At 38.6% G+C, this 25,630-nt stretch overlaps 3 protein-coding genes across 3 annotated transcripts; all 3 read right to left on the bottom strand.

Annotated features, from left to right (window-relative positions):
• Positions 1–1,358: 1,358 nt before the first annotated feature.
• On the bottom strand, positions 1,359–15,481 carry LOC143615090 (sodium/calcium exchanger NCL2-like). Its single transcript, XM_077088324.1, has 5 exons — positions 15,217–15,481; positions 8,185–8,388; positions 1,916–2,097; positions 1,686–1,804; positions 1,359–1,617 (listed from the first exon to the last, which is right to left on the bottom strand). Exons 1-5 carry the CDS (start codon positions 15,341–15,343, stop codon positions 1,386–1,388), a joined length of 864 nt encoding a protein of 287 aa, XP_076944439.1. The 5' UTR covers positions 15,344–15,481; the 3' UTR covers positions 1,359–1,385.
• Positions 15,482–22,102: 6,621 nt separating this feature from the next.
• On the bottom strand, positions 22,103–24,407 carry LOC143615088 (glutamate receptor 2.7-like). Its single transcript, XM_077088323.1, has 5 exons — positions 24,180–24,407; positions 23,731–23,856; positions 23,547–23,637; positions 22,926–23,317; positions 22,103–22,645 (listed from the first exon to the last, which is right to left on the bottom strand). Exons 1-5 carry the CDS (start codon positions 24,405–24,407, stop codon positions 22,103–22,105), a joined length of 1,380 nt encoding a protein of 459 aa, XP_076944438.1.
• Positions 24,408–24,552: 145 nt separating this feature from the next.
• Positions 24,553–25,284, bottom strand: LOC143615087 (glutamate receptor 2.7-like). The gene has a single exon (XM_077088322.1). It carries the CDS (start codon positions 25,282–25,284, stop codon positions 24,553–24,555), a length of 732 nt encoding a protein of 243 aa, XP_076944437.1.
• Positions 25,285–25,630: the final 346 nt, after the last annotated feature.

Below are 25,630 nucleotides of genomic sequence, written 5' to 3'. Positions count from 1 at the left end.
CAACACTAAGATGATACAACATGAGTATCGTGATAGGATAAAATAGGTAGCCGATATAGCCGGTCCAAAGTGGGAAACTTGTCCTTGTACTCGTGAAAATTCCCATTGCACTACATATTACCAACACGACAAGAACTTCAGCAGATACATCCCAAGGCTCACCCTTTATATACACTGTTAATAGAAATGTCGACAAGCTACTCATATTACTCATAAACACTCCTGAATATATCTGCAAAGTTATTTTCAACAACATATTAGTTAAGCCAAAGTTATTTTCAACAATATATTAGTCAATACAAATTTTTATTTGGAAATAATCGATATGGTGTTGGAACACATATAGAGTGTCATAACAAATACCTGAGAAAGAGTTAAAGATGCAGAGCGTTGAGTCTTTTGGCTTGCTGATCTAATTGCCGATAAGAGGCGAGGTGTTTATGGAACTTGGTATTACAAAGTATGGGATAAAAAATGAAGGGACTTTGGCATAGGTAGCAAAATTTGCAACATTCATAATGAGTTGTCCTGCAATAAGAACTGTCATTGCAATACCAATGAGTACCAATGCCAAAGCCTTCAGGTACTCATAAATTAAGCTTAGAGCATCGACATTTTTCCCCTTAGGTATCATGGCCTCTTTTTGTTCCTAGTTTGCATTCTACATAAATACCCAAAACCGAATTTATTACCTACGTGGTACGTAGGGAAATATCATTTGAAACCACAAAACTTTTCAGTCTCAACACAACTTTTGAGTTATACGGGAGCCTAGATGATACAAAGTTAATCCAAAAGTTAGCCGACTCTACTTGGCCTTGCTAGACAAGGAAAACAGGGCAAAAAGGGCTTCAATATGAAAAAAAAGTGCGTAAATTGGGCTACTAATTGAGTTATTTGCCCCATAAGTAGTGGGATGAAACGTCTCAACGATCCAGACATGTGGCATGCTGTTATAGGCGGTTTAGCCCAGCTAACGGACCCGAAAGTCACGAATTAGAGATCTAAAGTCGTCATTGAAGATGTTCTCCCAGTTTTTGTCATTTCTAAATCATTCATCTTTTATGTAAAATGCACAAATCAGTTTCTACCCTAATTACACATGTATTCATTTGTCCCAATTCCACCAACTAGGTGTTTGCTATCAAATTTAGAAGATTTGACATACATGTCTAATTTAGAATTACTTATAAAAGGACCCTATTGTAATGTTTTCATTATTCAATAATAGAATACTTTTATTTGATAAATCTGTTTTTATCTTTTTGCTTTCGATCAGTGTCGTTACCAGTTATCCGTCCAATGATAAAAGAAAGATCAATTATGTTTCCTAAAAATAGAAAGTTACCGCCTGAGGTTTGATAAAGAAACTAAGAGGGTTGTAATCATTCCGAGATAGTGATTTCCTTGCATCTTGTAGCCATTGTTTTAGTACTCTTAACAAACTCATCCTCCTGAATAGATTCATATCCGGAAAGTTCAAGTTGATACATGATTCTATCTACGAGTTCTTGGCTTAATTCTCCGTCTGCTTGCACTTGAATTCCTAAGAGTAAAGTTTTCAACTCGGCATTCGTCACTTTACCGTCATGATTTTTGTCAAGTTCCTTGTAAAGGCTGCATGCAGATAACTAATCTAAACAATTAACTCAAGAGAATAGAGAGAATTCAAAGTGTGTAGTAACTCTCTAATAAGCTGCGCATTTGCTTTTCCGTTTGTAGACAATAGTTTTAGTAATTTGTTCTTCACAAATTGTTGTCTCACATAGTCATGACATCGGTTTTGAATCCACGGTTGGAAGATCTATGTATAAATTTAAAAAACAGTTATGTTTACTTACATATGTAAGTTTAGCTGTTTACTATGAAAAAAGTTTATATAAGATATGTAAGGTTTACAATATTAAAGGCAAACCTGATACGCAATGGAAGCAATGAAGAAACTTAACGATACAATCAGAGCAACTAAAATTATCACACGAATTGCTGAAGTAGAATTGATGATATTGGGGAGTTGAAGAATGAGAAACGGGATCATTGACACGAGCAGGAGTCGCACAGTATAGCTTGCTTCGGTATCGGTTGTAAGACCATATGCTAAAAAAACAAAATTGTAATAATAATAATAATAAGAGTCAAAAGTGTGAACGATATCTAGAGGTGTGCGAAAAACTGATCCGAAACTGGAAAACTGAAAAAACCAAATTGAAAATAAAAGTTTCACGGAAACGGAAATGATGGTTTGGTTTTATATTTTTTTACAAAACCGAACTTACGTTTGGTTTTGGTTTTGCATTTAATAAAAATTGAAAAAACTGAACCAAACCGAATTTATAGCTGTTCTACGTATTTCATTTTATGTTTCTTATTTTCAAGTAATTTACAAGAATTTAATAAATATGAACTTTAATATTTATCCCAAATCAACTTATAATTATCAAATAATTGTTAATTAACAAAATGATTTAGGTCCAAGTTAAATATTTTGGCCTAATTTGTTTTTCAAGCTCTAATGGAAAAACCAAAATCGAACCCAACCCAAACCAAACCAAACATCGAGAATGAAATGGTATTCAAAACTTTAAAAACCGTAATTTTAGTTTTTTTTTCCTGTTTTAACCCAAAAAGTCTAAAACCGAACTGTACACACTACACACCATATCTACGTCAGAGAGAATATATTAGTTAAAATTTGTTCTATAATGTTTGCCATAAAAGAAGAGATGTATATGATCGATTTGATTAGCATTCTTTGTAATTCTTTTCATTCAACCCCTATAAATTGTTAATAAATAATATATAGGGTTGGTATAACAACTAAGCATTTTTAAAATTGTTTTTCTGCATTAACATTATTTAAGATTAGTTTTATCATATTTAAAAATAAAAATTGATTGCATATCTAAATCACAAGTTTACACATGTGTAAAATTTATATAATAACAAATTTACATATGTAAAAAAAACATAGATATGTATAAAAATTAATTTTCATAATTGTAATCGTAAATATAGATCTAAAAAGTTGATAAAACCACACTTAAATAATATTAACATACAATATTTTTTATAAAAAAACGTTAGTTATTAAGAGTTACTTAAATAATTTAAAAGTTTTATAATGATACTCATCCATAATATATAATATCTTACCGTATTTTTATTTTTCTATGAATAGGATATATATCAAAAACCAAAACTAAACCTTTGACATTGTAAACTGAAAAAAAATGAAATTGTAAACTGAAAAAAAACTCTCTTCATGGGCTCTCGCCGGAAACCTATTCCGATGGAGATATTGGCAAGAATTACTAAGTTTTATGTTTCCAATCTTCCGGAGAGATGTAGTGGCGCCGATCTAGCAAAAGAAATCAGAAATTTTGGGAACATTTTTGACATTTATGTAGCAAGAAAAAGGGACAAAGTAGGGAGACGGTTTGCCTTTGTTTCGCTTCTGGATGTTAAGGATCGTAAGGAGATGGAGAAGGTGCTTTCTGCTATTCGATTGGGAGATTATAAGCTTAAGGTCAATGTTGCTATATTTGTCTTGGAAGAAGGAGAAGTTAATGAACGCAAATCCTTTTTTCAATCAAATAAAGGGGGACCGGTTAAGCAAAGCATTAGAGACGAAGGGAATAATAGGCATGGTACCCAGAATGCCTTCAATCCGAATGTTATGTCCTTCAAAGAAGCGTTCGATGGGAGAACAATTGAGGTTGATGAATCGGTGAATGCGTTTGAGAGCCTACATGGGAAAACGGTAGTGGTCAAGGTATGTTTTTATAAACGTGAAGAAGGTGCTAAAGGAGATGGGGTTGGGAGAAGGAATTGTTACGTGTATGGGAGGTTTCGTTTTCCTTATCTCGTTCCGAAGTAAAGAAACTGCGAAAATGGCTTTGGACGAGTTGGTGGGCAGACCTGAACTCTTTAGTTCAGTGGTGGTTTGGGAAGGACAAGATACTCCGAATAGCTTGGTTGAAGGTGATGGGGATTCCTCGATGATCAAGGGGCCCCAGTAAAAATTCTAAAAAGAATGGTGTTTGAAGTGGGCCAAGGAAATTGTACAAGCAGCAATGACAGGCCCAACAAGGAGCTCAAAAACCCTGATGACCCACCCAATCATTTTGGGCTTGGATTGTAACGTAGTTAAAAAAAGAGGGACTAATGATGTCGAACTCTTTCCAAGTGCTGTTCGAAGATCATGACCAGGATGATGATACTGAAGAGTTGGGTTTGGTTAAAGGGGTTTCGAGTGTCAAGGAGAAACAAGTAACAATGGAGTTTGGGAAGCGGTTAGGAGTCGATCTAACTGGTTTCTAAGACCATCGAAGGTGAAGGTTTTCAATCAGGTAATCGATGAACTTCTTATTGTCAAACATTAGAGGAGTTGGGGCGGTAGCTAAAGCGCCTCGGATTAAGGGTTTGATTTTAAAATATAATGCTGATTTTTTGGGGGTTCAAGAATCTCTGGTTGCAATCCCTGAGAAATTTGAGTTGTCCAGAGTTTGGGGCAATAGGGGTTTTGATGCTGATGTGGTTGGGGCTAGGGGGAAATCTGGTGGTTTGATTTGTATTTGGAACCCCGCGTAAGTTCAAAAAGTTTAATTCGGTTCTGGACCAAAATTTTATATTGACGTCGGGTAACTTGGTTGAAGATGTCTCAGTTATTCATGTGGTAAACGTTTATGCGCCACATAAAGTGGGGGAAAAAAGAGTTTTATGGGATCGCCTGAATGCTTTAATGCAGGGTAGTGTGGGTATGTGGATTTTCCTTGGTGATTTTAACTCGGTTAGATGGGATTGTGAGAGAAGAAATTCGAAGTTTAATAGCAGGGCTGCTCGGGATTTTAATAACTTTATTGATGATGCTTGTTTACAAGAGTTTACTATGCAGGGAAGTAGATTCACTTTCTTAACAGGTACTGGCAGAACGGTTAAAATGAGCAAGATTGACCGTATGTTGGTGTGTCAGGAGTTTTTTAACAGGTGGCATGGTGCCTGTCTTCGTGCTCTTCCTAGAGAATTTTCTGACCATAGCCCCCTGCTCCTGACGATTAAAGATTCAAATTTTGGTGTCAAGCCATTCAAGTGGTTTAATTCATGGCTTGATAGGGAAGGGGTGTGAAGACATCGTTCGGGAAGCATGGAATTCAGTCGTAGCCGATGGCCCTGCTAATATAGTGATTACAAAAAAGTTGACGGCGGTGAGGGTGTCTTTAAAGAATTGGTGGAACTTGGTCTCGCGGAACGAAGGGGCGGATCTGGAAAATATTAACAATGATATAAAACGGTTAGAAGCTATTATGGAGACTCGTGATCTTGAGGAAGATGAGATGTGGGTGTGGGAGGCAAGTAAAAAAGAGGTGGATAGGCTCGAGTGCTTAAAAAATAAGGATTTAAAGCAAAAATCGCGTGCGAATTGGGCGTCTTTGGGTGACGAGAACTCGGCTTTTTTCCATCAGTGTATTAATGGTAGGAAGGCTTCTAATGATATCCCGGGTGTGATGGTTGATGGGGATTGGATCTCGAAACCCTCGTTGGTTAAAAGAGAGGTTCTCCGTTTTTTTAGAGAACTATTCCGCGAGAATAATAATTCTAGACCAGCATTTATTTGTGAAGATCTGAAAAAGGTTCCTGGTGAAAAGAAAGATACTTTGATTACGCCTTTTTCCAAAGATGAAATCAAGAAAGTTGTGTTCGATTGCGGTTCTGACATGGCGCCTGGCCAGACGGATTTAATTTTCATTTCATTAAACACTTCTGGTCTCTGATGGAGGAGGATTTTATGAGGTTGTTTGAAGAATTCCACGAGACGGGTAACATTAGTCACCAATGTAGCTTGTCTTTTATTACTGTTATAGCAAAATCTAAAACTCCTATGGGTTTGAAAGATTATCGGCCTATTAACCTTGTGGGAGTTATCAATAAAGTCATTTCCAAGGTGGTTGCCGAGAGGATAAAAAATGTGATGGGGGATGTGATTTCTGATTCGCAATCCGCTTTTCTTAAGGAGCGGTATATTTTGGATGGGCCTCTTGTTCTCAACGAATTAATTGGGTGGATTAAGAAGTATGGAAAAAAGGCTTATCTTCTTAAGCTTGATTTTCAAAAGGCGTACGATTATGTCAGCTGGGATTTTCTTTTATCTATTCTGGAGCAAATGGGCTTCCCGGTCAAATGGTGTTCGTGGATTAGAGGTATTGTGTACTCAGCTAGGTCTGCGGTCCTAGTAAACGGGTCGCCTACGTTTGAGTTTAAACGCCAAAAAGGGCTCAGACAAGGTGACCCACTATCCCCCTTTTTATTCTTGATTGTCATGGAGGTTTTGTCCAAGTTGATCTCGCGGGCTTGCTCTTTGGGGGATATTGAGGGTTTAAAAGTGTCTAGTGAGGGGCCGACCATCTCTCACATGTTGTATGCCGACGACGCGCTTTTGTTGGGTACTTGGTCTAACAATAATGTGTTGATGACTAATCGCTTGTTACGTATCTTTCACTTGGTCTCTGGTTTGCGTATCAATGCTCATAAGTCTCAAATCTTTGGATTGGGCGTTACTTCTTCGGATGTTAATGGTATGGCCGAGGTTTTAGGTTGCAAGGTTGGTGAGTTCCCTTTCATTTATCTTGGGGTTAAAATCGGTGCTAATATGAATCGGTCAGCTCACTGGGATGTGGTCCTAGAGACGGTTAGAAGCAGACTTCTTTCTTGGAAGGCGAAGTTGTTATCAATGGGTGGTCGCTTAACCTTGATTAAATCGGTTCTAGCGAGCCTTCCAGTCTATTACTTTTATTTATTTAAAGCGCCGAAAGAGGTGATTGAAGATATTGAGAGGTTAATGCGAAAGTTTTTGTGGTTTGGTAACAAAGATGGTAAAGGGATATATTGGGTCTCCTGGGATGTTGTTTCTAGACCGAAGAGATACGGGGGGTTGGGGATAACAAAATTGTCTGAAGTTAATTTGGCGCTACTTGTCAAATGGGCTTGGAGGTTCAAAACTAATCGTGAAGGGCTTTGGAGAAGGGTGGTGTGTAGTATTCATGGAGGTCGTGGTAGATGGTCGTTTCTCCCGGTCAAAAAAGCGCTTCCAGGGGCATGGAAGGCTATTGTAAATCTACTAGAAAAGTGCCGAATTAATGGGTCCAGTATAGATAAGATGTTTTTGTGCAACCTGGGGAATGGAAACAACATCAGTTTCTGGAAAGATAAATGGTATGGAGACACTCCTTTGCTCTTTAGATGGCCATCCCTTTTTTCAGTGGAGAAGGATAAAGAGTGCGTCGCCAGTAACCGGGTTTGTTTTGATGGGTCCCGAAACATCTTGACTGCAAACTGGTCTGCGGGTGCTTACACTGTGGCGGGTATCTCGGAGACGCAAGACGTTATGTTTATGTTATCACAGATTAGCTTTAAAGACAGCAGAGATCGATGGTTCTGGGATTTTAACCAACCGGTAGAGTTCTCTGTTGCTGCTGTTAAAGAATCAATGCAGCAAAGTTTATATAGCAGTAATGATAGCAGCTTTCCTTGGGTTAATTGGGTGCTGATTAAGGTCAATATGTTGGTTTGGAGAATTATGAAAGGCAGGATCCCCACGCGAGTAGAGCTGTGCAAAAGAAAGATCGTGCTGCCTTGCTTGCTACTATTGTCCGATGTGCAGATTGGAAGACGAGACGATTAGTCATATTCTTTTTGACTGCAGGTTTGCGTCTGAGGTGTGGATCAAAGTTTGGTTATGGAGTAGACTGAATCTTTCTGATTTTGGCTCTCTCGAAGACGTGTTACATTGGCCGAACTCGAGAAATATCTCTGCTGCGAAGAAGAAGCGTATTCGTGGTATTTTCATGGTGACTATTTGGGCTCTATGGAAAGAAAGGAACAAGGTGGTGTTTCAACACTCCGATCCGAAGGTGGTAGAGGTTGTTTCCATAGTTAAGTTCTTGGCGTTCGTATGGTTAAAATATAGAAAGAAATGTAATAGAATTGATTGGAAAGACTGGGTGAAATACCCGTTGTACATGTTGTAAGTGGTGGTCGTGGGTTGGTCTGTTTTGAGGCCTTCACCGTTTTTTGAATGAAATTTTTGTTTAAAAAAAAACCTTTGACTATATAAAAGCTTGTTTTTTTGTGGGTACATGAATTTTATGGCCCACTGGTTGAATATTGTGTACTCAGAGAGTCAAGTACCTGTTAATTTCGTTAGAAATGATGGCTGTTGATCTGGAAGTTGAGGTAAAATGGTGTGATCATCATCTGCAAGATCATAGCTTCCAAAAACGATTATAGATGGCCAAATCAGTGTTAGGCTCATGACTGCTGACCCTGCTGGCACACTCATCCCCACCGCAGCGCCACTAGACACTCCTGTGTCGTCGCTGGATAACCGTGACTCTGCGTATTTATCATCAAGCACAATAACACATTGATAAATAATATTCTCCCCTCCCATTCACAATATAATTAACGTACATATATAGGATCAAACAAACTCCTATTTACAAGGAAACATATCTCCTAAATGAATACAATATGTTATGAATATTTCATTCTAATACACCCCCGCAGTTGGAGCGTGGTTTGGCCGAACGCTCAAACTGGATCGAAAAGACTGAAACAGCTCACAAGGCAAGCCCTTCGTGAAAATATCAGCGTACTGATACGGAGCAGGCACATGCAACACACGAACGTGACCAAGACGAACCTTCTCCCGGACAAAATGAATATCAATCTCGATGTGCTTGGTGCGCTGGTGTTGTACTGGGTACCCCGATAAGTATACAGCCGAAATATTATCACAATACACAATGGTTGCCTGTTGAAGAGGCATGTGAAGTTCCAACAGCAGATTTCGTAACAAGGAGGTTTCGGCCACCGCATTTGCTACCCCCCGGTATTCAGCCTCAGCACTAGATCGTGCAATTGTTGGTTGGCGTTTCGACGACCAAGAAATCAGATTGTTTCCCAAATAAACACAGTAACCAGATGTGGATCGACGAGAATCTAGACACCCACCCCAGTCGGCATCGGAATAAGCCGTTAACGAAAACGAGGAGAATGCATGAAGGCGGAGACCATAATCGAGGGTTCCCTTAATGTAGCGTAGGATACGCCGCAAAAATGCAAGATGCGGTTCGCGAGGAGCATGCATGAACAGACAAACCTGTTGAACCGCGTATGAAATATTCGGACGAATAAACGTCAGGTATTGTAATACACCAGCTATACTTCGATATGATGTGGCATCGGATATTAGCGGCCCAGAATCAGCCATTAATTTAGCCCCCGTCTCGACTGGTGTATTGCATGGTTTGCATGAGGACATCTCTGCCCGAGCCAGAATGTCTGAGGCATATTGGGATTGAGACAAGAACATGCCCGAGCTATCACGAGTGACTGTAATACCTAGAAAATGATGCAGGGGTCCTAAATCCTTCATGGCAAATTCAGATGATAGAGGTCTGATTATGCATTGTAAGAAGGTTGAAGATGATGCCGTCAATATGATGTCGTCCACATAAAGAAGTAAATATGCCATATTAGTACCATCTCGATAGACAATTAGCGAATTGTCACACACACTTTCTTTAAATCCTTTAGAAATAATAAACGATGAGAACCTTTCAAACCATGCCCGTGGAGCTTGCTTAAGACCACATAATGACTGTTTTAATTTGCAGACATGGTTCGGTTTGGTTGGGTCTACAAATCCGGCGGGTTGGTGCATATACACGATCTCTCGAAGATGTCCATGTAGAAAAGCATTTTTAACGTCAAGTTGATGTATCGGCCAGGAACGAGACAAACCGAGGGACAACACTGTCCGAATAGTAGCCGGTTTAACAACCGGGCTAGAAGTCTCATTACAATCCACACCCGGTGTTTGAGCCTTTCCATTAACCACTAGTCGGGCTTTATACCGATCAAGAGAGCCATCTGATTTAAATTTATGTCTAAACAACCATAAGCTACGAATAACTGGTTGTTGTGCCGGGTATGGTACCAAATCCCATGTATCATTATCTTTCATGGCTTTAATTTCGTCATTCATTGCCAATCGCCAATTCGGATCGGATAAGGCTTGGCTGTAAGTTGTTGGAACAGGTGAGATGGCTGAGTTGGGTGTGATGGTGTTAAGGTTATATTTAATATTGGGTTTGGATATTCCGGACTTTGCTCTTGTTTGCATCGGATGTGGGGTGTGAGAAACAGGCGAAGGAACATTTAAATTAGAGGTGGAAGTGGTGGCTAGTGGATTTACTGTGGGTATTGGGCTAATAGGTTGAGGGTCAGTGGTGTTGGTTTGGTTTTGGTCTGTGGTGGGTTGGGTTTGGGATGTGGTAGGCTCAGTTGTGATTTTGGGTGGTGGTGAGAGAGTCGTGGGTGGAGGATCTTGAGAAAAAGACATGTATTGTGTATGTATGACATCATCAAGGAAAGTATATTGAGTTTCTGGGATGGGGTCAACATATGGAAAAGATGTTTCATCAAAAACGACATGACGAGGGATGTGTACACGGCCTGTTTGTGGGTCAAGACACCGATACCCCCGAAAATCTGATGGGTAACCGAGAAAAATGCATCGAGTGGATCGAGGATGAAGTTTGTGAGGCATAGTGGCGGACATGTTTGGGTAGCATGCACACCCAAAAACGCGTAGGTGGTCGTAGATAGGGTGTCGACCGAAAAGCGCAAACATTGGAGTGAGATAATTTAAACGTTTTGTGGGAAGGATGTTATGAAGGTAGGTGGCGGTGTGAAGAGCCTCAACCCAATAAAGTGGTGGTAAATGAGAATGCATAAGTATAGGTCGAACGATGTCGTTTAGGCGACGGATCATGCGTTCGGAACGACTGTTCTGAGACGAAGTTTGTGGACAAGCAAAGCGGAAAATTAAGCCATTTTGGGTGGCAAAATTTTGGAATGCATGATTGTCAAATTCACCCCCTAAGTCGCATTGGAATGTTTTAATGCGTTTGTTGAATTGAGTTTCAATGAGTTTATAAAATTTAGTAAACGTGATGAAGGTTTCTGATTTAAATTTTAAGGGGTAAACCCAGGGGCGGATCTACAGTGATATCGGGTGGTTCCTCGGAACCACCCGAGTTTTGAAATAATAGTGTAATTATATATAGAAAATAATAAAGGAATCACCCTATAAATTAGAAAGGAACCACCATATAACCATTTGAAGTGTTTGTCTGTCTGGTAACACGCCGGTTTTGTAACCCGGAGGTCTCGGGATCGAATCTCGTTTTTTTATTTTTTTTTCTTTTTTTTACTAACTTACCTAACATCAGTTAGGGTTTTAAACAAACACAAACACATAACCAGCACAAACAACACAGCGCCTCTCCACCCCTTACCTGATTTCAGCCCCTGACTCGGTCACTCCCCCACTCCGGCAGCCTCACTCAGTCACTCCCGCACTCCGACCATCGCCGCCGGCCATCCCCGTCCTCTGTTAGCCGTCTCCTTACAGTCCTTACTCGAATCCTCTTAATCTCCCACTTTGAAGGTAATTTTACATTTATAATTCATTGTTAAATGTTAATTGTTCTTGACTTCTTGTTAAATGTTAATTGTTCTTAATTGTTAAGTGTTAACTACTTAATTGTTTAAGTTATTTGTTAAATTTAGTTTTAGTTTGTTACTTTGGGGCTAACAGGATGTTGTTTAGGTGAATGGTTTTATTTGGTAGTTGTTGGGTGGAATTACCCGATCCGGATATCGGTAGCGATTGGACATTTCCGACTAAAATATTACCATGAAAATTAATGTTAGATGGGACTTGAATTTTACCTGGATTGGCGGTCAGGTGAGAAGTAGCTCCAGAGTCCATGTAGTAGTATTGGTCTGGTTGATTTAATTGGACGGCCTGAAGAGCAGCACCCAACTCGGTCGGGCACATAGGATTCACATGATTATTGTTGTTGTTGCCTGTTGGAAAAGTTATATTAGCCATTTGGGCAGGGGATGTAGGTTGGTAGTTGTTGTTGGGCCGAGCGTGCCACGGTGCAGACCTAGGTGGCGGTTGAGTCGGGTGAGGACATGGAGGAAAGTTATTCCAAGCCTGTGAAGTGTGCATGTTCCAAGATGGGCCACCATTCCAATTTGTGTACCCGGAAGTCTGACCACGTCCATAATTTCCCCGACCCCGTCCTCTACCTGAGCGTCCCTTGCCCCTATAATTTCCTTGCTGATATGAGCCTTGACCCATTTGTTGTTGCTATTGACTTTGACCCGTGGAGTGTTGTTGGAAACCGGGTGGACCGTTAGTAGCAACATGTTGGGCTGGTTCATTGGTTTGGGCCGAGTGACCTGATGAGTGGACTAAGGCTGTTTGAGTGCTAGCGGATTGGGCTTCAATGTGTTGTCTCTCAAGATCAAGTTGTGCTACTGCATTTTCCCATGTGGTGGGTGATTGATTAATTAGGGAGCCGGCAACGCTATACTCGCTGGGTAGACCATTAACTAACTGAATGAGAAGCCGAGATTCAAGAACGGGTTGTCCAACGTCTTCTAACTGATCTGCAATTTCCTTTTAACTTCTGACAATAATCATCTAAGGATGAACATTTAGCAAGTGTGAGATTGGTGAGAGCCGCTGCCCGAGATGCTTTATTACTCAAAAAAATATTTTCGAGTCGATTCCATGCCTCTTGAGCAGTGGATTCGTTTTTCAAGATTCGGACCATAAGTTTAGGAGATAGTGTGCCATAAATCCATTGAAGTACTATGGAATCTATTTCACACCACGACTCGTAAGTCGGATCTGTCTTGGCTGGTGATGGTGTTCCATCAATATGATGAGAGACCTTGTAACCTTTAGCGTGGAGGCGGAAGAGCTTTTTCCAGGACGAATATGTAACTGATTCACCATCAAGTGGATGGATCTTGGTTTGAATGTTTGTTACAGAGTAAACCGGATGAAGAACCTTGGATTCACCGGAGGAGGAGGAAGAACTTTGGCCTGTCATGGAGTTTTGTGTGAACGGTGATGAAAAAAATAATAAATTAGGGTTTACAAGAATATTGGCTGTGATACCATGATAAATAATATTCTCCCCTCCCATTCACAATATAATTGACGTACATATATAGGATCAAACAAACTCCTATTTACAAGGAAACATAATACAATATATTATGAATATTTCATTCTAATACACATTAGTATTATTTATTTCTGGCAAGCAAATGTAAAGAATATACTCTGAGCAACATATTGTGATGTTAACATCTTAATTTTTGGTATTTGTTTAATAAAATATAAAGCCAATTTTTTTACATGAAGACAGAAGGCAAACGAGCAACAAGCTTCCGTAAGTCCTTTTTAAATTGCAAAACTCAATAATCAGAAATACCCAACCGGGTTTAATTAAATTCGTTAGTGAAGTCCAAGTAAACAAGCATCACTAAAATATTGGCACTACAAGAAATTTAATTTGAACAGTCACCCTACAACAACGACATGTCGTCTTGGTGAAGTATATTTTTGGTTTTGGGCCGACCTATCCTGACAGCGTGTCATCATCGTAATAGGCTATAAAATCCCTGCATCTTCTTCATAATTTCATACACAATTTCAGGTTCTACTTGGTGGTAATTAAGGTCTCCTCTTTGTACATTTTGATATGGCCTTGCTAATTTTTTTTCTTCTATTACGTTGTTTGAGAATTAATTAATTCATTTAAGGCACAACATGACAACGTGTACCATAATCTGGATTAATCTTTAGATCGAATTAAGACTTCTGATATAATATATTTAGAAAGTGACGCATCAGTTAATATATATACCAACCAGTATTAAAAAACTAGCCAACAAATCGCTTAAAAAACTAGATTCTTTAACTATTTGTCAATAAAAAATGTTCATATACTAAATTGATTTTAAGAATTTAATCAACTAATTTTTTAATACGAAAATAAAAAATAAATTTAATATAAAAAACAAACTAGTAATATATAAAATTCATTTATCAAAATTCAATAGCAATAGGAAAACATAATATCATATTTGTTTTATCCCCCCTTTTGTATATTACGTTTCTAGGTGATTTCTGAACAGATATGTAAAACTAGTCATTGGTTGACTACGAATTAACCGAATTTGCTCATAGGGGGTGTGAATTGATAATATATATATATATATATATATATATACATATATATATATATATATATATATAATTTTGTGAGAAGCATAAGAAGAGATCTAGACCCTTAGATCTAGGATCTGACGGTTGAGATTAGTAGTTTCAAAAAACCGTATAGTTTCCTATTTATATGGTATAGTTTCTTATTTAGGTGGTTTGCTTTATTTTAAAGCATTATCACATTTCTCACAAAACAATTGCTTTTTATTTTAACCCTCTTCTATATATATATATATATATATATATATATGATTGATTTCTTTTGAAAACCAGAGTTTTGTTAATATTTCAATCATTAACGAACATAAAATTTAAAATTTTTGTTAATATTTAGTTCTCTTTAGAAAGTCTAAACGCACAGTTTTGTTTTATTTAATTTTAAAAACTTTTGATATAAATTTAATTGAAAACTAAGTTGTATTAAAACAAATAACATGTTCTTAGGTCTCTTAAGGAAACAAATTCACTGTTTTAATAAAAGCCAGTTTTCAAATACACTTATAATGAAATCAATGTAGGCACTAGGCACAGAAATTAAGTTAAATCATATTTAGACTTTTTTTTAATAACATAATTTATTTTTTCTGAGCTAGCAACAAAAACAAACTTTATTAAACACCAACAACAGGAGACAATAAGGCCATGAGGTATACTCTAACATTTATATAAGTTAAAATGATATGTCACTTTAAAGACGGATTAACTCACTCCCTACTTGTGTTAAAGTGTGTTAAAAACTCCATGTGTTATGCTTTTAACGGGTTAAAATGAACAATATGTATTAATTACTAATTGATTTGTTGTTTTAATTATGTATTAATAGGAGAGAGATGAAGTTAAATGAGTTAAACCACTTCCTTTGTATGACATGGAGTTAAAAGGAATAATTTAGTGATGTGGAGCTTATGTGTAGTTAAGATGTGTTAGAGTATACCTCATGGCCTAAGCAAGCCCTTGTATTTAAACCACCAAACCATCCACTGTTTTCGTAAAACGCATACATTACTATAGAGTATACTTATGGAAATGAAAACATATCAATGGGAAGAAATTAAGCTTACGAAGGACAATGAAAAGCATAGGGAAGTTTGCAAGAATATGGAACAAACTAGCCCCAAAGATCCCCGGTCCGAAAAGGCTGAAGAACTTATCCGACCCATTTGAAATATAACTTTGACCTACAGACATCAAGTATTGATAAACCAAGATCAAGAAAAGTGTTCCCCAAGGACCACTTGTGCATGGCAGGAACCCGTATTGAGTTTCACATGTTATCGTAGCGCCTTCTGTTTCCCAACAAAACCCTATTAAAATCGCAAACAAAATAATAAATTTTCCTTTTTTTTCGGTATATTTCCATCTTTTTTTTTGGTCGAGTAGCTAATAGCTCGAGAACTTGCGATCGCTAGAATTTTGAATAGATTGTTAGTTGGGACCGGTTAATACGATATAGAAGTTTAAGATAGAATGAAGATGATTACTTGATTAGGGTACATGGTATTTGTAGGGGTTGTGCTTGAACAAGTTTTGTTGCTTGTAGGAAGGGTACACTGGTTGATTTAAAATAACAATTTATGTGTGTGGTTAGGTGGTTTTTCTTTCTTTTTTTCCTTTCTAATTTATTTTAGAATTGCATGTGGTTAGGTGGTTAAAACTTGATTATTAGTTATTATAAGAGTTTAAATAAGATCACATGTTATATTGACTTCAAATTATCTAACCAACAATAACAGGCTTATTGGTTTAGACATTTAATTTAGAGGTAAAAGAAGTTAAACATAATTGAAACTACTTTAAACTAAGTCTAACACCTACCTACCAAGAAGTTTACTAATTATATATATGCTCCGTGGCAAGAACTAATATCCATATTTCTTCTTAGTTTTCTTCATTGAGAAGAACATGTAACTAGGTTTTATAGTTTGAAAATTTTTGGATCTTTGTTTGATCTTGGGTGCACTTTGGATTAATTAACGTACGTATTTTGATGATACTTTTGATAGTATTAAACAGTCGTATCCACACTTCATTATATGTACAAACTTTTTATCATTAATTTCCTTTGATTTTATGTGAATCCAACAAACTAGCATTGATTTGTTGACATTAAAATCACCAACAAACTAAACTATTAGACAATGATAGAGGGGATGGGGAATGAGGTCGTAAGGCAAGCTAGCGGGTACTAAGAAGGGAAGCTATTTTTTTAGTTGGGATGCATTTTGGCTTTAAACAAAGTGGGAGCATACTTTCATCATATAAATGATGAATATTTTTTATATTGTTTGCGTTAAAATAGATCAAACTGTTCTCGTCCAATGTTGAATTCGCAGTACATTTTATTTGTTCTCTGATAAAGTTGTTCTCTTATGATTTTGATTAATCTCTTCTCGTTGATTTTGAATTTGTTTTGTTCTTAGCAAACATACACTATCAATCTAACTATCTATATAATTGCCTACCATGAAATCCTATGTGTCGTTCTTAAGGTGTTCTCCCCATTCTTTAGAGCCACCATATTGATTGATTTTTAAATGGAGACTTCTCATGCATTTGACCCGAATTCACGAGTTACCAAACCTGGATGGTCTTTAAATGGTTTATAACATCTCATATATTTATAAAACTCTTTCATAATCAAACAATAATTTTTGCGGATCATGGGTCTCACCGAACTTGGATAACTCCTAAACGGGTTATAACATCTCATTTTTTGTGAAATAACCCCTTAATCATCAAAGAATAATTTAAACGGGTTATGGGTCTTACCAAACCCTAATAGCCCTCAAATGGGTTATAAGATCTCACTTATTGGTAAACACTATCATTAAACCCTAATTTAATTTATCTCCTTTACATGATTTGTTGCTAGTCTATCATCTTCATCGTCGGTTAACTTCCGATACTACCCACCATTGTCAACTATATTAACATCCCCTTTTTCATTAGACAAATATTTGTGTTCATGTTTGTTCATTTAAAAAAATCAACATGCTCGTGTTAGTTTATGTTTGTTCGTTAAAAATCTAAAAAACATACACATCTCAATTGAAAAAATTCAAACGCTAAAAAATGTAATAACAAACTAATATATGTATTAAATTAAAACTAAACTAAGTTAAAACAAAAACTTGAATAAACCCCCGTAACACGGGAGGATTAAACAAGTAATAAACATATATGAGGGCCTGTGGTGGAGAGCCGGGTCCTAGCCGTAAACCCCCATCTCCACCTCACTGCTCCACCCTTATTCTGCCACCGTCATCACCCATTCTCGGTTTTGCTTATTTGGTCTTCTAGCATTTCATTTTCTATTTTGGTATTTTTCATTTTGGGATTTTTAGCTCCGATTAGCAAAGGACCGGAGAAACTTTCTAGTTATGAATCAGGTATAGAACCAATAGGCGACGCTTGGTTACAATTTAGGATCCGCTATTATATGTTTGCTCTAGTTATTGTTGTTTTTGATGTTGAAACAGTTTTTCTTTATCCATGGGCAATGAGTTTCGATGTATTAGGTGTTATGACTGGCGTTAGTTTGGAGGTTTCGCTAGTAATGCATGCCAGGTGTTTGATTAAATGCCAACACCAAATTTTATTTTAATTTCCTTTGTTTCCAAAAACAAAAGTTTTTAATTCCTTAAGTGATTTATGAGGGCCTATGGTAGAGAGCCGGGTTCTAGCTCGGGCACGGGGATTTGGCGTTGCCCCTTTAAATATTTATTTTTGCAAAGATGGTATCCCGGGATACAAGGGGTACTCTAGGTTACTCATACATTTCCAGCGCGATCATTTCAATGTAAAGGAAAGGAGAGATCAGTTAAATGAGCGTTTTGCTTCGGACTTGGATCTCTACAATGACATTGTCGAAACCTTGCGCTTGCTTAAGAACTAGTTATGCGTGGAGTGCATGGCCCTGCATGCCTTGAATAGGTCTTGTCGGCACGGAAAAGAAGTGGTTAAATTCACCCCACGTGCAGGAGGCGACTTTGATTTTATTGTGGGGATCCCTCAACCCGGCGATTCGCAGGTGGAACTTGGGAGTGGTCTGTCTGAGATGATTGTAGTAGATGTCGCTCTCCTTGAGCGCATCCTCGCCATTCCTATTGCTACTGTCAAAAGTATCCAGCCCGCGTGCCGCATAGATTTTTGCCTAGGCTTTGTCAGGGGGGGCTCCATAAAGTGGTGGATGCCCCAAGGTCTATTAAGGCCTGGGTTAAACTTTTGTTGTTGCCTCGCTGCACGTTACGGGTTGTCAAACCGGCTACTAGGCAGGAATGGAGGTCCGGTAACAGGAAATTGCTTCAATGTAGCTCCATTATGCGGGCTTTGGCTGTTTGGAAAGATGGGGCAGGTTTAGAAGAGTTGGTGCTACAGCTCCTTGAACTTCCTGTGATGTGGGATTTCCAACTTAAAGAAGAGGGAGGGGCAATATCAAGCAGTTCCTACGGAAGGTAGCGGATGGCCATTACACGGCAGCGATCAAAATCGTGTGTTCATCCGGGGTCGCGCATGCTGGGGGGGACACATTGAGAGCATTGATAGATAAACATCCTGTGGTGGACCCCCCGAACAAGCCCTCCGTCGTGCCCTCGGAACCAGCCATGCAGGTGGACGATGATTGTGTGCTGGAATGTATTAAAACCTTCCCGAAAGGTACATCTTGTGGGAGGGATGGTTTGCGGGCCCAACATATTTTAGGCGCTTTATGTGGCCAGGGGTCTCCAACCGCCTCCGGGCTCTTAAAGACCATCACTGATGTTGTCAACTTGTAGCTTGGGGGGGGGGCTTCGTTCTAAAGTTCTAGCGGAGTTCATTGCTTCGGCACCATTGACCCACCTGTTGAAGCCTGACAATGGAATTAAACCCAACGCAGTGGGGGCCATTTGGAGAAGATTGGTGTCGAAAGTCGCCATGCGTAAAATAGGGAAAAAAGTGGCTGCTTATTTAGGGGATTTCCATTTCGGGGTTGGGATCCCTAATGGGGCAGAAGCGGTATTGGATAGTGCTAATAGGTTTTTAAGCGCGTTTCATTCTGACATGTCCCTGACTATGCTCACTGTTGATTTTTCTAACGTCTTCAACGAGGTGGATCGGACGACCTTTCTCAAGGAAGTTAGCTGCATACGTCCATCCATCTTCCCATGAGTCCAGTTTTTATATGCCCGCCCCGCCCGTTTATAAGTGGACGATACTCATATTGCGGCTTTTACAGGGGTGCAGCAAGGGGACCCCCTTGCCCCTCTTCTTTTTGCGTTGGTCCTTCATTTGCTCATTTTAGGGCGCAGGGGACATGTTCCTTGATCATCCATGCTTGGTATTTAGACGATGGCACTATCATTGATAAGGCTGATGAAGTTGCTAGAGCGTTGGGCATTATTCGCTCAGAGGGGGCGTCTCTGGGGCTTAGGCTTAATATTCGAAAAACGGAGATTTTTTTGGCCGTCATGTGATGATTCGAAGAAAGTGCCGGGTTTATTCCCTGGCGAGATTAGTAGGCATGTAACGGGAGTTAAACTCCTGGGGGAGCGGTTAGTAGGGATGCAGGATTTATTCGGTCTTTGACAACTAAAAGAGCTTTGAGGGAGGTTGAACTTATGAAACGCCTACCGGACCTAAGGGACCCCCAAAGTGAGCTCATTTTGTTGCGCTCGTGCATGGGGGTTGCTAAGTTAGTGTTTGGGCTCCGGAACTGTCAACCTGAACATGTCAAAGAGGCCGTGTCCATCTTTGATGCAGGCCTGTGGGGGGCAATTAAAGATATTGTTGTGTGTGGAGGACCGCATTTTGGGGACCTCTAGTGGAGGTTGGCTTCCTTCTCTATGCGTTGCGGAGGCTTAGGAATTTTCTCGGCAGAGGATGTCTCCGCATATGCCTTTGTGGCTTCCAGGTCCCAATCGTGGAAATTGTAGGACCACATCTTTCGAAACGCTAGTGTTTTGGGGGTAGATCCTGACTACTCTTTTGCACTTGGTAGCATTGGAACAACTCTCCCGGACCTTGATCTAGGCGGTTTTACTGATAAGGAGACCGCCCCCAAGAAACCTCAACAAACCTTGGCGAGTGCTCTTTATGGTAAACTCGTACATGATTTGGGGGATCGATTCGATATGACCCCGAGACAAAAGGCAGTTTTTGCTTGTCTCAAGAGGACTCATGCCTAGGAATTTTTTTGACTGTTGTACCCATTGAAGGTCTTGGGCAACGGATGTCGGCAGTTGAATACATAGCAATCCTTAAATACCGGCTTAGGATTCCTCTTTTCCCTCCAGATGAATCATGCCCCATTTGTAAAAAAGCTTGTTTGGATATATTTAGTGAGCATGCCCTCCACTGTAAGGAATTTCCGGGATTCAAGTATCGTCATGACTGGGTTTGAGATGTCTTAAGTGACGCCTAAGCACATCCCATACGACATCTCTAACCCAGTAGTGACGATACTTGAATCCCGGCAATTCCTTAAAGTGGAGGGCATGCTCACCAAATCTATCCAAACATGCTTTTTTACAAATGGGGCATGATTCATCTGGAGGGAAAAGAGGAATCATAAGCCGGTATTTAAGGATGGATATGTATTCAACTGCCGGCATCCGTTGCCCAAGACATTCAATGGGCACAACAGTCAAAAATCTTGGGCATGAGCCCCCTTGAGACAAGCAAAAACTGCCTTTTGTCTCGGGGTCATATCGAATCGCTCCTCCAAATCATGTACGTGTTCATTCATTTAACTTTAATTGAACAAAACATAGAACATGAACAATTACGAACGAGGTTTTCTTATTCTTTCGTTTATATAATGAAAACAAAAGATCCACAAAAATCCCGAACTGAGGTGATGACCATGACCTCTCCATCTATTTCCCGAGCCACAGTTTGAACACGTACGAGATGATGATGAATAAGCGTATTGAAAGAGATTGTAGCAAGATTCGCGACATCGGTGGTAGCTAATCTCAGCAATTGTATAAAGATTTGCGATGGCAGTGGTATTTGCAACATTTGGTCTCAAATATAACATCGTAAATTTGGTTGCAAAACGGTCACAACAGGAAATGGTGACCTGACCAAAAAGTCCATCACAAATGCCTAGTTTTCTAGCAGTGAATGGTTTTGACATGCGGACATTTTATGCATATAAGTGAAAACTACTTTGGGGCACATTTTTTTCTTCACATTTCCGTACCAAATCTGCACGCATGTGCATACTTGCTTCTTTTAGTTCGAGTCCACTCATCCCAACAAAAATGAATTTGGTTAGATACATACGACTGATGAAACCAACAATTCCAACATACACGAATATGAAATATGAAATGCGCATTTCACAATTCATATACTCAAGTGTATGTTTTTTCTACCAACGTTGAATGATTTAATACCACATTTGTTGAAGTTTAATTACTATGACTTATGAGTCTGCTGATTCCAAGAACCAATAGGTGATTCAACAAACATTACCATCAAAGAGATCAAGAAGAAGAATGTGAAAATCAGAGAAATCTAGAAAGTTTATATATATGTTTTTGTGTTTTGGGTTGGTTAGCGACATATATGTCGTCGCTCTTTTTTTATCCTATTTTCTGAAACAGTTAGTAATGCAATGCCCCGAACACAACATCCAATCAAACAAATGAGGTCGTGGAGGCTGCAATCAGCTTGTTGACAAGTGCTAATCATAGTTAACGTTCACTTCATACTTGAATTAGATCGATTTCAGGTTACTTCGAATAAGATCGATTTAAGGTTAGGCTGTAATATATGGATGTAATAAAGGCCAATATATACCATAATATTTAGAAAAGACACATTTATACATGAAATTGTACAAATAAAGTGCCACAAGAAAACGAGGATAATTCTTTGCAAATGTTAAGAGTTTATGCAAACTACAAAGGCATTATTTTCAGAAGAATATACATACATCAGATGTGGGATCATAAGCCACATTTAATACTTTCCTGAATCCATTTTCCTCATGGGAATTTCAAGTTGAGTAGGCCTACCGATTTCCACATTCTCAGGGACCTCTGTTGGACTTACGCGTTCCCATCTTTGAGGACTCTGCTGATCATCCCATTTGTTGCTTGGTTCCATATTATCTTCTGGTGGACTCTGCTGATCCCATTTGTTTGCGGGTTCCATTTTCTCTTCTGGTTTGACTTTGTTACGCTTGAAGTTAAGCGCAATCTTAACAACTCTTGCTGCCTTTCTCCAGCGTCCATTGAAGCTTACAATACGCTTAATTTGGTTGTGATTCAACCGATAAATGAAAACTCCTAAACTCTGTGTTGAAGTGAGTCCCGAGATGAGAAATAGCCCCCAAAAGTTAGCGAGACCAAGCCTTTCTCCTTCTAACTCAGGATTAGAACTCAAGCAGCTTTTGTCAGCCTTAAGCCATTCAATTTCTAATTTACCAATCGTGCCATCTTCCAAGAGGGTTAGAATCGCTCTTGAAACATCATCGGTTATTGGAGAATCTTGTGGGAAAATCTACAAAGATTGACAATTTCAGACCACTTTACTCAATGGATTCGAAAACAACAATGCTTTGTTTTTATTAATGCATACGAGATTCTGCTTTGATTTATAAATTGTTGTGACATTGCTTTATAATCATATTAAACTATTTCTAAATAAACTTTTGAAATAGACAATAAACTGTTTAGAAGTTAATTGTGAATTCAACACCTGGTACAAACTAAATATTATTCTTTACTTGTTAATTTGGAGTTACCACACGTGATAATAAAACAACGAATTGTATACTTACAAAGCCTAGGCCTCCATTGTTTAGTGTAGGGCCAACGACCATGTACTCGTCACAATGCTCTTTGAAGAAGTATCTCTGATACGAAAGCTCGAGAAATGCAGCGCTTATCGTTCCATTCGTAAAGTGGTCTCGACATTTTTCCTCGCGTGACACATTCTTGATGTTTGTCAGGTTTAGAGCATCTTTCAAGTACTTGCACACAAATGAATTAGGGTCGCATCCCACGGATGCGTTGGTTTTCCTTAGCCAGTCTATATCTCTTATTGTGGGCTCCAGGCTACGGACTGTGAGGGTTGATGTGAGGCTAGCCGTGTAGCTAGAGGATATGATGAACACAAAAAAGAGCCATATCATCACCACAACTTTACTATGATTGCTCTGTATATTCTTTCCTGCAAACAATTAAAACAATAAGGAAAAAGTGTTCTTAGTTGGAACTAGATATGGGTAATATGTTTGGTTGAGCTAGTTTATGCAACAGACCAGACTAGGTACTTTAATGAGCTTGTTGGGCATACAGGACCGAAAATGGTTAATTTGTTTCAGTTGATCAATCAGCCAAATGGATGTAGACGAAGAATATCATACGACAAATGATTAAAAACACAAGTAATTACTCACTATGAGAGAAGAAAAGACAAGATAAGGTGAACAATAATGCAGTTCCAAGTTGATGATTCCATGGACCTCTAAACTCTCGGTTCACTTGATGCTCCATGAACCACACCACAAACATTGTGTATAACAATATGCATAATGTAGCTAGCCACATCTCCATGGTGAATGGTCTCATAAATTTTCATACCTTTTGCATATCCGATTTCATAGGTACCACCATTGAAAACTCCGACTCAATAAATGGGCGTGTGAACTTCACATACCTAGAACGATTAGCCAGTATCGCAATATCACCAACAGCAGCATCGTATTTCTTCGTCGAAGAGGCATACGTAAAATGGAAAAGAACATTAGTACTTGTATTAATTCGTATTCAATGCAAAAGGGTTTTCCTAAATATTTAAATTTTGGACCTGGTATTATGCATATATAGTAAGTTTTGTCATCAATGGACAAAAGGTAATCAAAACACCGCATTTGGAAAACTTGATATGATATGAGTCAACCTTGCACCATGAATGATCCAGGTTTTTTTATGTCAGTTAAGATTGGGACTATTTTTTATATGTCATGGTACATAATTTCGCTAACAATTTTTAAAAAAATATTGGTTTAATAATGCATGTTAATGAGTACCTTATAATAGACTTGATCCACCATATCTGCATTGGTGCCTGTATGACTTATGAACTCGTATGGTAACGTGTAATTGTAATCCTTTTCCAAAATTGCAACTACAAGCTCGATGCAAAAACCCCAATATTTGGTCTCTTTTGAATCCTCAATTTGCTCAACTTTCACAAACTTCTTGAATGAGGAAGCAACAGGAACCGCAATCTTCATTTTCTTAGCATTGCTAGGCATTGCCCATCCCTTCGGAATTCTTCTAACTAGATCCCCCAGCCAATGTATGGATAACTGTTTTAGGTTTTTTGAGAAACCTAACCTAGGTAAACCAAATCCCAGCTCTTTATAACTCTTCCCATGTACATTCACTAATTGAAAAACCTCACACGGATGGCGTTTCATCCTGAAGATGTATCTTACCCGTCAAACTAGACAAGTTGGTGGATTGGATCATCTCCAGCAACTTCTCACCGTCACGGTCCTTCAACTTTTCTAAATGATCTAAAGCTAGTGAGATTCTTTCTATGCTATCATATGCGCGTATAGCATAGATTCCTGGCTCAAGTTTATCTTCCTCCTGATAGTTTGATCTATAAGCTGTTTTGAATTTGGACTTAAAGTCTAGAAATTGTGCGCTTTTGTCTGAATAATACGCCTTCACGCCTAGAGCACCTTGTATGAGCTTAAAAACTGACGGGTCAAAAGAATCAAGAAGACTAGAAAAACTCTCTCCTAAAATCCAAGCCGAGTCTTCCTCCATTAATCCTAGTTTATTAGCTTCTTCAAAAACACGGGTTGTTGCGAGTAAAGATGATTTCAACACAATAAAAACCCTTGATTGCTTTGTGGTAAGGACATCCACTAAGTTTTCACGGATCACCTCCTTTGAATCAAATGGTGAAGTCAAATGAGGAATTACCACACGGTGCTCAATTATAGAACCAATCTTTTGAAGTGCCTCAAATAATAATGAAAAAGCCACGTATTCACCACCATACATGTTGTCTTCATAAACCAAGATAACCCGTTTCCAGTTATACGATTGCACGATAGACGCAATACAATTAATTTCATAGGACATGTCTAGATTGTCATTTGTACCAAGAAAGGCCATTGACGACGCGATAGAGGTTGTAAAGTATTAGCAGTTAAAGAAATAACTGGGATTTTGGCGAGTTGTCCTATCTTCGCTACGACTGTAGTTTCCTCCCATGTATTCATCCCAACTATTACTTGTACATATTCTTTGTCAATCAAATAGTTTGCTGCAACACAAAATTTTATAAGGTTTCAATTGTGAAATTCAAGAAATTAAACAAACAGAAATACACTTGATTGAGTTTAATTGTATCAAATTAATTCGTTAACTTGCACGACAGAGAAAAACATTAAACATATATGTGTGGGTAAAAAATTAATGGTAAAAGTTTAAAGTGATGTGACTTATAACGTGTAAAACC

The sequence above is a fragment of the Bidens hawaiensis genome, unplaced genomic scaffold (assembly GCF_021521415.1).
Source record: "Bidens hawaiensis isolate Kalapana, Puna unplaced genomic scaffold, B.hawaiensis_p1.1 tig00041851_1, whole genome shotgun sequence".
In the NCBI taxonomy this organism is placed as follows: Eukaryota; Viridiplantae; Streptophyta; class Magnoliopsida; order Asterales; family Asteraceae; genus Bidens; species Bidens hawaiensis.
This window is presented reverse-complemented; position numbering and strand designations above follow the sequence as displayed.